The 14,484-nt window shown below is 40.2% G+C and overlaps 1 protein-coding gene across 3 annotated transcripts in view; it reads right to left on the bottom strand.

The window, feature by feature from the left end:
- The window catches only part of HADHB (hydroxyacyl-CoA dehydrogenase trifunctional multienzyme complex subunit beta), a 36,308-nt gene that overhangs the window by 17,324 nt on the left and 4,500 nt on the right, over window positions 1-14,484 (bottom strand). For 2 of the 3 annotated variants that reach the window (XM_019943110.3, XM_033838908.2), the window contains exons 2-5: window positions 12,887-12,961; window positions 12,737-12,781; window positions 4,136-4,235; window positions 1,321-1,365 (exon numbers count right to left, since the gene is read on the bottom strand). In XM_019943110.3, coding sequence (XP_019798669.1) covers window positions 1,321-1,365; window positions 4,136-4,235; window positions 12,737-12,781; window positions 12,887-12,953 — 257 coding nt within the window. In that variant the 5' untranslated portion in view covers window positions 12,954-12,961. Of the gene's footprint in view, window positions 1-1,320; window positions 1,366-4,135; window positions 4,236-6,935; window positions 7,072-12,736; window positions 12,782-12,886; window positions 12,962-14,484 lie in introns of those variants that run through there. The other variant, XM_033838909.2, reaches the window with a different exon arrangement.

Here is a 14,484-nt window from a genome sequence, read left to right on the forward strand (position 1 = left end):
GCACCATTATCAGGAATGGGAAAGTAAGCTGGCTTCAGGGAAAAGATAATTTTTATTTTTTACATGCTGAGCTTGAGATACCTAAGAAAACAGGTCAAATTTAGAGATTTGGAAGTCCTCTACATAAAAAAATAAAGATTAAGTAGATGAGATTTTTAGGGAAAAGCATGCATACAGAGAAATGCAAAGTTCTAAGGACTAAAACTTACAAAATACCTTTAAAAACGAGATAGAAGAAAGGATCCAGTTTTTTAAGAAGTAGAAAAGAAACAGTCAGAAAATGGAAGGAAAACCGTAATGGTGTAACATGAAGTCAAAGGAAGACAGTTTCAAGTACAGCTGACAATGTCAAATGCTACAGAAGACAAAGTCATTGAGGTCTGAGAAAACATTGGTGCGTTTAGTGATTACACAGTCATTATTAAGAGAAGCTTCCAAAGTATAGTTACTGTAGAGCAATGGGAATGGAAGCAATTATGGGATTAAGGAGAATAAATGGATAGTAAGAAAAGAAAAGCAACTGCTGCTTTCATTCATTCTTAGAGGTTGGCAGGAAGAGAACAAACAGAACAAGATGGGCAAAAAGGTGCAAAGAAGGGTTTTTTCAAACTATGAAAGACCTGTAGCTGCTTAAAGACACAAAGGCAAAGCATCAATGAAAGATAATGCCTTACATGTTGACTCTCATCAAATTATTCTTCCATCTCAATCTCATGCAACCACATCTAATTTTACATTTTTATTTGGTTTGCACAGGAACCTTCAGGTCTCATTCTAGGCTTTTTTCTAGATAAATAACCACATCCCCATCCCACCAGGGATACCAAAATCTGAGGATGCTCATGTCCGTTAAATAAAATGGCAGAGTACAGTTGGTCCTCTGTATACACAGGTTCTGCATCTGTATTTGCATTATTTGTTCAGCTATCCTCGTACAGTATGAAGTTTCTAAGATAATCATCAAATATATGTATTGTATTTAGCCTGATCAATGTAGGACTAGCCTGATCAATCTAGCCCTACATTGTTTACAACCAGCAGCTAGCTACAGTACTCATTAAGGAATACTGTCATGCCAAGAAATAGTCACGCCTACAGAATAAAGGTCGCTGACATTCACCAGCTGCTTGAATTTGTGTAGCACATGTGGCTAAAATGAAGAATCAATGAATCCGGTAAAATCTACTGTTTTTTCTCACCACATAAAAGTTAACATATCTTAGATATGGAAATTCCATTAAACATGCTATTTCAAGTGTAAAAACTGGAGAGAAGTACTTTTAATGAAGTAAGAACTAAAATGAAACTGCATTTACTTACGAAAGCGCTGCTCTAGCCAAATCATGTGGCATCAGGTCTTTATATCTGGGGAAAGAAAATAATTTAAACCAAAAGCCTAGAGCTTTAATAAAAAATGTTTTTCATTCTGTTTGAAATACCTAAAGAAATAATCTAACATATGATGCTATAAATGCACTTAACATCATTCCAAATGAAGAAATAGTGTGACTTTGCTATTTGTCAGCCTTAAAAATCTGGCAAGCCTTGACTCCTTTTGAGCTGGCTAAGAAGCGAACAAGAATCTTGCCTACTGTCGTATTGTTCAGCATGACACATGTTAAATATTTAACATTTAATATTTTATTTAATAAAATATTTTTATTTAAACCCCACCTTTTAAGTTCTCCTTTATTTTATTTATCTTTATTTTTTTTGCAGTACGCGGGCCTCTCACTGTTGTGGCCTCTCCCGTTGCGGAGCACAGGCTCCGCATGCGCAGGCTCAGCGGCCACGGCTCACGAGCCCAGGCGCTCCGCGGCATGTGGGATCTTCCTGGACTGGGGCATGAACCCATGTCCCCTGCATCGGCAGGCGGACTCTCAACCACTGCCCTTTATTTTTAAGTCAAAGATTTAACCATTGGATTAAATAAGAATATTCATTCTTTAAATTCCTAAAAATTAAAACCTAAAAAATCCAAAAATGTTGTTATTTTTACTCTGAATCACAGAAGAATCATCAGTAGTTTTAAAAATCTTTCATAGGTAAAACCAGTTCCCTCAAATTTAGAGCAGAATAACTTGGGAAAAAGTTGTGTGTCAATTTTAAAATGTCTGAATCTATGAGTTCAATAATTATTTAGCATTTTACAATCTTTATTCTCATGCTCCTATACCCCTCTCTACCAGGATGCATGATAGACTCCCAAATGTCACTGCTGCAGTGTACTCCTAGGAGTGCTTCCAAAGTGCTTTCTACCTGTAAGAAAAACTTGGTTTTTCAAATATCACTCAAGTTGAAAGCAAAGCTTCTTCAAATCAAACAGAAAAAGATCTTTTTCTACCTAGAAAATGATCTTCTATTATAGAAGACTCATTTGTCACCTCAATCATAAGATTAATAATATGACTTAACTATTTGTCTTCTTTATAAATTCTTCCTTCTATATTATTTTTTGGTCACTTTTGTTCTGTACATGAATATTACCTTAAAATTTTTATTCTTTCTTCTCTATTAATTATATTTTCTTACGTTACTCAATGCTCTTCTCTGTGTCACTAAATTACTCATGAACTTTATCTTCTTTCTCAATTAGGATCCTAAATTAAACTAGAACACAATAATAAAACACAACAAAAGGAATAAACCCTATGCTAATGTGAATATCTCAAACTTCACGCAAATACCAATTATCAAAGCAAATGTTTAAATAATGTAAGTATAGTTGAGCGTGTTTGTATTTTTTTTAACAGCTAGTAAAACAGTCGGAATCAAACTTCTACACAGTATACAAACAGCCCTTACAAAAAAATGGTCTTCCTAGCCAAGAACTTTTCTCTTGATGGAACTTTCTTTTCCTACCCTGTTACTGCTGAGTACAAGGAGGATCCCCTCTCATCACTTCTCTGCTGCTAAAGCTACAGATTCTTACTCTTACTGCTGTTGTGTCAGTACAGGAAAATTATAATACTATATTGAGAGAAGAGGGTGAATGAAGAAACTTCACCAGCATTCACTTATATAAGAAAAATACTCTCTAGGTTCTAAACCATCGTTTAAAAATGAACGTTTATTGTTTGTGTACGTATGCGCTTGCACACGTACACACACACAGGTCTGTATCTTCCACAAACGGTGCCATTATACACACTGCTCTGAACCTTGCTTTTTACACCTAACATATCTTCAAGATCTTCCCATATTAGTACAGAAAGGTCTTGTTATTTCTAGCAGATGCCTGGCATTCCCTAGCAATATTTTTAAGTTAGTAACTGTTAGTTCAAAATACAAACAATAGAACAATCTAAACAGAATAGAACCAATGTTTCATTTAGTTTGCACCTAGTTCCCAAAGCCCATCGTCAACTTTTGGACAGCCTGGGCCTCACTTGGGGATGAAAAAGGAGGAGAAAAGTCTAGGGAGAATAGCAGTTTGGTTCTGGGGAACTTGGGGGCTGGTCTAGGATCATTCTTATTCCATTTATTTGGGGTTGTGCTGTACCAGGGTTTGGACCAGTCCATCAACTCCAATTCTGATAATTTCCAGGAAACCAAAGCCACAGACTAAAGGCCCTTCAGAATGCCCATGGGCCCACATCCTCCATATTCAAACTTCTGAAGAGGCACAGAAACAACGTACAGTACTTATCTTCAGATGAGGAAAGGATATCTCTGTTAGAAGCAAACTATCTGGTCCCACACTAGGTTTTTAAAATATGACTGGTTCAATCTAACACTACATGAGGCTTACTCAGCAGAATGGATAAAAAACAAATTTTGTCACATTATTTCACCACTGGCTTGACTTATTCTGTATTAATTTCATGGAAATGTTTTTCATATATTAGTCCACTAGCAATAGTATTACCTACTGGGTTACACTGACAAAGATCCCTTTTGAAAGTGCCTTAAAAAAAGGAATAAATAAAGTACATGGGGTGATGGATGTGTTAACTCGACTGTGGTAATCATTTCACAATGTATATACATATATATATACAGTTTTTTAATATGTATATATATATACATATATATATATACAGTTATTATTTGTTAACCACACCTCAATACAGCTGGAGAGAAAAAAGAAAAAGACAGAAAGAAAGAACATGTAGCAAAATCATTTCATACTTACGAAGTGCCTGACAGCAAAAATGGAGTGCGGACACCATCCACCACCACAATGTTCCTCAGGTTGGGTTTGGCTAAGGTTCGCTTCGATTTCGCCTGGACAGCTTTAAGAGAAAGTTCAAAGAACAATTAACTAAAATATATGAAGTCAGGGATTTCCCTAGCAGTCCAATGGTTAAGATTTCACCTTCCAATGCAGGGGGTGCGGGTTGGATCCCTGTCAGGGAGCTACGATCCCACATACCTCGGGGACAAAAAAACCACAAAAACATAAAACAGAAGCAGTATTGTAACAAATTCGATAAACACTTTAAAAATGGTCCACATCAAAAAAATCTTAAAAAAAAAATATATATGAAGTCAAATGACTTTTTACATTTTTTTTTTTTTTGCGGTACGCGAGCCTCTCACTGCTGTGGCCTCTCCCGTCGCGGAGCACAGGCTCCGGACGCGCAGGCCCAGCGACCACGGCTCACGGGCCCAGCCGCTCCGTGGCATGTGGGATCCTCCCGGACCGGGACACGAACCCGTGTCCCCTGCATTGGCAGGCGGACTCCCAACCACTACGCCACCGGGGAAGCCCACTTTTTACATTTTTAAAGACAGACATTCTAAGAAGAATTATATCATTCAATGCCAAGTTGCATTTGTCATTTACCAAACCACTTCAACTAAAAAAAAAAAAAGATTAAGAAATTAACTAGCATTTACAAATTTCCAAAAAATATTTAAATACAGAGATTATACCTAATGATAAGGTTGTTTATGCCATTAACAAATTGTTTTTTGGGGTTTTTTTAATCAAATGTTTGACAATCTATTCCACTGAAAGCAACCAATTAAGCCTGCCCCTAATATTAGAAGTTACAATGACTGATATCGTTTAGTCTTCATATAGCTTAATATTCTTGCTTTTCTATGTAGAAATAAAGGCATTTGGTTGGTGACTACTGCCATTCTACAAAAACCCAGAATGCTTCCTGAATTCTGGCTCAATTTGTCTAGTTATTTTCTAACATCAAAAGAGCAACCTTGGGGCTTCCCTGGTGGCGCAGTGGTTAGGAATTCGCCTGCCAATGCAGGGGACATGGGTTCAAGCCCTGGCCCGGGAAGATCCCACATGCCGCGAAGCAACTAAGCCCGTGCACCACAACTACTGAGCCCACACGCCTACAGCCCGCACGCCTACAGCCGCAACTACTGAAGCCCGTGCTCTGCAATAAGAAGCCTGTGCACCGCAACAAAGAGTAGCCCCCGCTCGCCACAACTAGAGAAAGCCCGTGCGCAGCAACAAAGACCCAACGCAGCCAAAAATAAATATATAAAATAAATTTTAAAAAAAGAGAGCAACCTTTCTCTAATGTTTTAATTAAAAAATAAAACATGAACATATCCCGGTGGTTAAAAGAAGAGAAAGATAAACATAACTAAAATATGGAGAGTAAAACTAAAGTTCCCTCTTTATGTCGTCTGCTGCCATGTAATTGCCTTCCCAGAGGTAGATACTGCTAATTTGGTGTATATACTTTACCACTTTTTTTCTTTTTATGCATGTACATGCACACACTTGTGTATTATGTTTACTTTTCTGACTTAACAATATAGCTGGAAGATCTCTGTGTTTGTGTATCTACATGTGTCTCATTCTTTTCTTATTGCCGTTAATGCTGAAATTCATCTCCTATCACCATTCCTTCATTACCAGAGATAGAGAAAAATCCTAAAGAATTGGTAATAAAATTTTAACAATCACCTTACCACACCCACTTATGTCATAGAGAGCTACTTATGATAAATATCGACAACCAACTTTAAGAAAATAGTAGTGAAAGCTAAGAGTCATGATAAAATGGGGTACAAAGATTCTCCTCGCAGCTCTAATTGGTTGGTGAAGGAGATACAGGCACGTGGAGATTATCAAGGAGACTGTAGCAAAAACAAGCCTGTAGTGCTAATGGCCAAAATAAAGGCAGTATCATTGTGAATGGAAAGGAAGGGACCAATACAAGAGATTTTATAAAGGAAGACTATGTATTTTGGTGACCAATCAGATATGGAAAGAAAGGAAAACAGGATTATAAAGGAAGCTCAGAGACTAAGAAAACCTAGTTATTCTACACAGAGTAAGAACTGGTTTTGGAAGAAAAGTGACCTCAATTTTAAACATGCTAACTTTGAGGTGATGGAGAGACACCCAGGTGGATATGTACATTTGACAGAGAGCTAGAAATGCAAAACTAAAGCTCCAAAGAGAAGTGAGGTGTAGCTGGGAGAGCCATGACATATATGCATTTTAGAATACAGAAGAGGCAGATGCCCCCTTGGTCTTGCCTGCCACTCCCTTACGTTGTACTCAATAAATCTCGCTTTCTACCCTCACTTCTGGCTTGGTAAATTCTTTCACCACCCATGTTGCCAGTCCCATTGCCACACTCTGTGGGCATTTTGATGGCCAGTACAGGGACCAGACCGCTCTCTCCTCTCTCTGCCTTTTCTGATCCGTCTTCCAACAGGTAGCGATCGGCCTGCTGACTCAGGGCAAATGGCCACGTCTGCTCCTTGGTGGGACCCAAAGGCCTCCAGGACGAGACTCCAACTTGCTCTCGCCCTAAGGGGTATATTCTGGAAATGGTCTTTTCTCCTCTTCAACACTGCCAATGGTCTGAGGTCCCTGGAGACCGGGGGACTGCGTATCCTGGCCAAGGCAACTCTTCAGCGGACCTAAAACCCAGTCCCATACCGGCCAACCGTCCCTGCCTAATCGGGTGGCAATGTCCTTTGGCCCTAGCCTTGGTACTCCTCACTTCCAACGCCTGGTGCAGTCGGCAGCAGCGGCTTGGCGAATCCAGGCATGCTGTGAGATTCCCCTTCTCTTTCCATCCTCCCTTGAGGACCGTCCATCCTGATCCACCAACATTTCCAGGTACTTCAAGTGAGTCACTAAAAAAACGATTTCATTCCATCAAGCTACAAATGGTGACAAGACAAGGATTCCAACCACTAGAATCAATATAGTTGACTACTCTTGAACAGGCCTCCCCAAATTTCTATTCACACACTATCCCACAGCCCCAGAGCTGATCAGCAAAGCCAACTGGGACCCCACATCGCCCCTTCTCAGCAGAAGTAGCATGAGATGATATTGTCACCCAGATGTCAGTGATTTGACTTTGCTGATCTGTTGGGGGGAAATGTGGAGCTTAACAATACAACAGCCATCTTAGGCTGGGGAGGTCCTTTCAAGATAAGACAATCACACCCTCCCCCAATGGAAATTACCAACGGTCGCAAGCAGTTGGTATACCAGGAAGATTGAGCTATGACATACGTAGCCCTAACCACCATAAGGGTAGAACATTAATCCAAGCGTGACCAAAAGGGACCAAAATGAAGCCCAGTTTCTCTTCCCCCAGGGAAGACCCCCTCTTGGTCTCGCCCGCTGCTCCCTTGCAGTGTACTCAATAAATCTCGCTTTCTACCCTCAAAAAAAAAAAACAAAAAACAAACAAACAAAAAAAACAGAAGAAAAGTAGAGACATATTTTGCAGTGCCTGCTCACCCATAGCCCCCTCTAAATGGAGCTGCCCTGCTTAGAGTCCCTGCAAAGGGGCAATCATAGACGTCATGTCCCTAAGCCCACACCCAAAGCTGGTTAGATTCAGGGTGGGTACTACCTGACTACCTGAAGTCAATCCATAGAGTGGCCAACCAGTAACCCACGTCATCTACCTACAAGTGATAAGCTGCATCTGATTCTCTCTCACAGGAATCTAAGCAAAGCATGGAGAAAAATACCAATTAGTTGAAGCTGAAAAAATGCCATGAGGAAGAACCAGGGTGATAATAAACTGAAATTATTTTTAAGTCAGAGTTATGGGGCAGCAAAAACCCTGAGCGAGCAAAGAAGCCAGCAAGAGGAGTGAAGAAGAATATATATAAAGAGAAGCAGGAAGGCCAGGAAAGTGACACACCATGTGGCCATGACTGAGACAAAGTGGCTGCCCCTAGAGCTGCTTGGTTCCTAATACCTCCCTAGCTGTAGTACTCAAGCCCTCTTCTCCCTAACTTGAGTGGGCCCCTTACTCACAATAAAAGACACTTGGTTTTGTGATCTCCCCACATTTAGAGGGCAGAGAGAAAATGTGGCACAGAGGGTAAACTTGAGAGGTGGTAGGAGACTGAGGAGAAAACAGTACATGAAAGCAAAGGCAGGAGAGTATCAAGGAGCAGAGGATGGTCAAATATTTCAACACTCAAGGAGAATGAGGACTGAAAAAAGGCCGCTAAGTCTGAAGATCTGCAGATTACTTGTCACTGACCTTGGAGAGAATAAAGTGATGAGAGGAAAAGTCAGATGACATACCATCACATCATTCCACTTTTTAAGAACTGACCGCATGTTCCTTTTACACACTTTCAGATAAAATTCAAATTCCTAACTCTTCCAACAAATTCCTTGCTTTACCTGGTTCCAACTGAATGATCCAAAAACGTTCTCCACCACTTCTCAACATGTAGCAAGATGAGCAAGCGCCCAGTGCCTCACAGCCTTGACTTCATTGCACACCCCTTGCCTTCATTCATATACCCTCCCATCTGAGTGGCTCCTTTCTGTCCATCTAATCCTTACCTACCCTTAAGGCCTAGTTCACATTCCACCTCCTAAATAAAGCCTTCCCTGATAACTACAGCCACCTGTAGTTCCTGCCTCTTAACTTCTAGGGCAACCTATGGGGCAAAAATTGGCCAAACAATTTAGCATATTATAAAGTAATTAAAGTAATACTGGAAGTCACATTTAAAAATAATATTCATTATATATTGAACAGTCACCCAAAGGACTCTAATTCTGTTTCATGTGCACACTGGCTCCTAATCACATCAGAATTTTCTCAAAGGCTCTTTTTTATATATTCCACAGTGCTATGCGCACTCAGTAGCAATGTAGTGTAAGAATCTGAATAGGGGGTTAAAATATCTGGGTGCTAGTCCCTGCTGTGCCAAAAATTTCTTATTTGCAAATATGGGAGCTAGATTAGATGACCTCAAGCACTCCTCCCAACTCCAAACCTAGTATTCTATGGCTGACATATACATTCTGTATTTCACATACATAATTAAAATCGAAGCAGAGGGCTTCCCTGGTGGCGCAGTGGTTAAGAATCCGCCTGCCAATGGAGGGGACACAGGTTCGATTCCTAGCCCAGGAAGATTCCACATGCCACGGAGGAACTAAGCCCATGTGCCACAACTACTGGGCCTGTGCTTAGAGCCCGTGAGCCACAACTACTGAGCCCGCATTCCACAACTACTGAAGCCCATGTGCCTAGAGCCTGTGCTCCGCAACGAGAAGCCACCAGAATGAGAAGCCCGCGCGCCGCAATGAAGAGTAGCCCCCCCTCGCCGCATCCAGAGAAAAGCAACGAAGACCCAATGCAGCCAAAAAAAAAAAAAAAAAAATCAGGGCTTCCATGGTGGCACAGTGATTAAGAATCCACCCGTCAATGCAGGGTACACGGGTTCAAGCCCTGGTCCAGGAAGATCCCACATGCCGCGGAGCAACTAAGCCTGTGTGCCACAACTACTGAGCCTGCACTCTAGAGCCCACAAGCCACAACTACTGAGCCCACGTGCCACAATTACTGAAGCCCGTGTGCCTAGAGCCCGTGCTCCGCAACGAGAAGCCACTGCAATGAGAAGCCCACGCACCACAACGAAGAGTAGTCCCTGCTCACCGCAACTAGAGAAAGCCCGCGCACAGTAACGAAGATCCAACGCAGCCAAAAATAAATAAATAAATAAATAAACAAAAAAACCTTTCATTTAAAAAAAAATCAATCAAAGCAGAGAGATGACATGCCATATAGTATATCATTGTTTTATATATATGTATGTCTGTGGATATAGATATATAGATAAACAGATGGTCCTTGACTTTCCATGGTTCAACTTATGAATTTTTAACTTTAGGATGGTGCAAAAGCAATACACATTCAGTAGAAACCATACTTTGAATTCTGAATTTTCATTTTTTTCCCAGGCTAGCAGTAAGTGGTATGATACTCTCTCATGATGCTGGGCAGCAGTGAGCCATAGCTCCCAGTCAGTCACACAATCACAGGGGTAAACGACCAATACACTTACAACCATTCTATACTCATACAACCATTCTGTTTTTCACTTTCAGTACAATATGCAATAAATTACATGACATTCAATACTTTATTATAAAATAGGCCTGTGTTAGATGATTTTGCCCAACGTGTTCTGAGCACGTTTAAGGTAGGCTAGGCTAAGCTATGATGTTTGGTAGATTAGATGTACTAAATGCATTTCTGACTTACAATATATTCTTTTTTTTTTTAACAAACTTATTCATTTATTTATTTATTTTTGGCTGCATTGGGTCTTCATTGCTGAGCATGGGCGTTTCTCTAGTTGTAACAAGTGGGGGCTACTCTTTGTTGTGGTGCACAGGCTTCTCATTGCAGTGGCTTCTCTTGTTGCAGAGCACAGGTTCTAGGTGCATGGGCTTCAGTAGTTGTGGCACACGGGCTCAGTAGTTGTGGTTTGCGGGCTCTAGAGCACAGGCTCAGTAGTTGTGGCGCACAGGCTTAGTTGCTCCGCGGCAGGTGGGATCTTCCCGGACCAAGGACCAAACCCATGTCCCCTGCATTGGCAGGCGGATTCTTAACCACTGTGCCACCAGGGAAGTCCTGACTTACAATATTTTCAACTTATGATGGATTTGTCAGGATGTAACCCTATTGTAAGTCAAGGAAGATGCATAGTATATATAGCCATCAAATAAGTCAAAATTTCCATCAGACACATTTCCAGTCAACCTGATGACTGGAAACATCAATAAACCTGTACCCCTCTATTCTAATTCCTTCATCCTAACAGCACCGTCAAGCATATTCACATGCAATTCACATGCAATCCAAGAGGAATTAGTTACAAAATTACTGCAACCTAAAACCTGTTCAGCATGGGTACATTCCCACTCCCTCCCCTCAAATCAGCTGGTTACATTCCTTTGTCTTATCATGTGCCCTCTTGCACCACTATCACCATCAACGTTAACAGAAATCGCTAGGACAGTGTTAGACACCAGGGACTCTAAAAGGCTTAAGTCTCAGAAGGGCTCACAACATAGTTGGGGAGACAGAAACACAAAACACTTTAAGAGCAATATGAAATAGAATACTCTATGTGCCACAAAAATGCCTTCCCTCTGTTGGTATGCAATGTGACCTTCTTCTGGTTGGCAAAGAATCAGATCTATCTGTCTGACTGCAAAGTCCTGGGTGAACATTAGAATTAGGGAAAAGGTGAAATGAGATAGAAAGGAATTATTCTTTGTGAGCCTACACAAATCTATATTCTAATTAGAATTTAGAGGCCACAGAAAATATATTTGTTACATGGCAACGTGAAACTTTTCTAGGTGAGATTAGGCAACAGACCCCTGGTAATATACTTAAGTAAAACAATATAAAAATATCATCTTGTACATATATATATATATATATATATATATTTTTTTTTTTTGGCCGAGCCACGTGATATGCGGGATCTTAATTCCCCAACCAGAGATCGAACCCATACCCCCCGCAGTGGAAGCACAGAGTCCTAACCACTGGACCTCCAGGGAATTCCTACCTTGTACTTAAATATTGAGTTTATAGTTTTCAAAGTGCTATGAAATATCTTCATAACTACTTGAGGTTAACAAGACTAAAATTATTATTCTTTTTTAGATAAAGAAACTAAAGCACAGGGAAGTAAAGTGATCGGTTCAAGGCCAAACTGCCCAGAAAGAAGTAGAACTGGAACAGAGCAGAGGTCTTCTGAATCCTAGTAAGACGCTTTTTCTATTAAGCTATTATTCAAGTAGAAACACCATAATAAAACCAAAATCAGAAGTCATAGTCAATACAGGACCCAGGCAAGGAGAACCTGTCTGGGGATTTTTAGCACTGGACAGTGAAGATACATACCTACAGTAGGTTCTGCAAAAGTATGTATTCAACAGTGAAGAAGTCTTTACCAAGGGTCTAAAAGACCATATAAAATCAACAAATTTCCTTCCTTTTTCATTTCATACTGACTGAACAACCTTCTGTTATTAACTGGTTCCACAGTCACACCTATTTCATGCACACATCCTCTTGCACATGGACTAAGAGGATATTCATTAACAGAGAAGCCTGTCACTGAAAGTTTGAAAAGTTACCTTTTGGCTCCACAGCAGTCTCCAGAGTGTTTGTACGCTAATCATCTCTAGGACTGACAGCCAGTAGCTGATTAAACTGACCAGTAAGGTTCATGGAACCTGCGTGACTCCATCAGGCTCCATATCCCAGAAAGCAGCCTCCTGTCAACATCCTCGAGCCCACCCTACACCATGTACTGTTGTTACTGATTGGTCCTATATTGTTTTAATTTAAAGGCAACAGTGATGTTCATGTTGCTCAACAGAAGGGAGAGTTAGCAAACTAGTTTTGGTTTTTATTCAAAATTCACAAATTTAGATTCTAGAATCTAACTTCTAAATCAGACTTTTTTTTTCTTTCTTTCTTTTTTTTACAAATTACTGTACCTGCGGCAGCTCGTAACTGGGAGGAACAGCTCAGAGGTCTCATAGCTGGAAGACAAAATAAAGTGTTTACAAAAAGCAGTACAATTCCATGTCTGTGCAAGATGCTTACACAACCAAATCTAATCTTAAAAAGAAAGAAATGAAACTTACAAAATCTGAGGGTCCATTGTGATGTACTGGGAAGATATTTTAAAGTGTAAGTCAAGAGGGAAGTCATTCTTAAATCTAAAAAGAGAAGAACAAAAAGACTTTCTGGGTTATTTGAACAATTTGTAGCTTAGAGTGTAGTCTATGATCTCTGATATCTCATCCATGACTACTATAAAATACTTTAAAATTTACTCTATTACCAACTACCCTTCCTCTAATAATATAATAGCTACACTGACATAGTATACAAACCACTAATCTAAGCAGTAACCCATCTAATCCTCACAAGGACCTATGAAGTACGCATGATTATTACACCCTTCGTAAGAGATGAGAAACGGAGGCATACAGGGATTGAAAGACTAGTAAGAGGCAGAGCTGTGATTTGAAGCCAGATAGTCTAGCTCCAGAGTTTACGCTTTTCTCTAGGGCCAAAGGAGTAGAGCCTGCTGGACATGATCATGAAGCTACCAATGTGAACTTCCTGATTTTGATGGTTGTATTGTGATTATGCAGAATGCCTTATGGAATGTTTGTATTTGAAGGGGATACACACTAAAGTATTCAGAGATAGTGCAGTATCACATCTTAACTGCTGTAAGAAAAAGAAGTTCATACACTGCACTTGCTACTTTTTTATAAGCTTGATATTATTTCAAAATAATAAAAATATAAACCCCTCTATGTTAAAATATATAAAATATATTAAATACTTCCCTAAATTCCCAAAAATGAGTTCCTACAAATCAGTAAGAAAAAAATTGGCAAAGGATATGAACAAACCGTTCACAGAAACAGAAATATCAATACAAATGGCTCTTAGATACATGAAAAGATGTTCAATCTCATTCATAAGGGAAATACAAATTAAAACGGCACCGAGGTATAATATTTGACTTAAGGGCTGGTATTCATCATGTGGGAGCCTGCACACACAGGCTCTCTCATACACTGCTGCTGAGGGTGTAAACTGATGGCACCTCCACAGGTGCATCACTATGGAGGGCAATTTGGCAATTATTGTAACTGTCAAAAAACTGCAACTGCACCTAACTTTTGATCAGTAATTCCACTTCCCTGAATTCTTATTTACATAGTTGGTCTGTGTAACAAAAGAATACATCAGCAATGATGAGATGTCACTTTCGAGATTAGGCTGTTAAGAGATCCTGCAGCTCCCGTCTTGGTCCGTCTCTCAGATCACTCGGTCTAGGGGAAGCCAGCTGGCACCGCAGGAGCAGCCCGATGAAGAGGCTCTGGTGATGAGGAACTGACATCTCCTGCCAACAGCCATGTGACTGAGCTTGGAAGTGAATCCTCTAGCGCAGACAAGCTTTCAGATGACTATAGCCCTCGCCAGCATTCTGACTGCAACCTCATGAGAAAGTCAAAGTCAGAACGACCCAGCTAATTTGCCCCCAAATTCCTGACCGTCAGAAACTGTATGAGATAATCAATTTTTACTGTTTTAAGCTGCTAAATTTTGGACTAATTTGTTACACAGCAACAGCCAATATAAAAGCCTTGTTTAACTTTTCTTAGGTCATCATTGACTAAAAACAGATGCCCTGTGGCTTCCAAAAAGAAAAAAAAACCAC

Source organism: Tursiops truncatus, chromosome 14 (genome assembly GCF_011762595.2).
Source record: "Tursiops truncatus isolate mTurTru1 chromosome 14, mTurTru1.mat.Y, whole genome shotgun sequence".
Lineage (NCBI taxonomy): Eukaryota > Metazoa > Chordata > Mammalia > Artiodactyla > Delphinidae > Tursiops > Tursiops truncatus.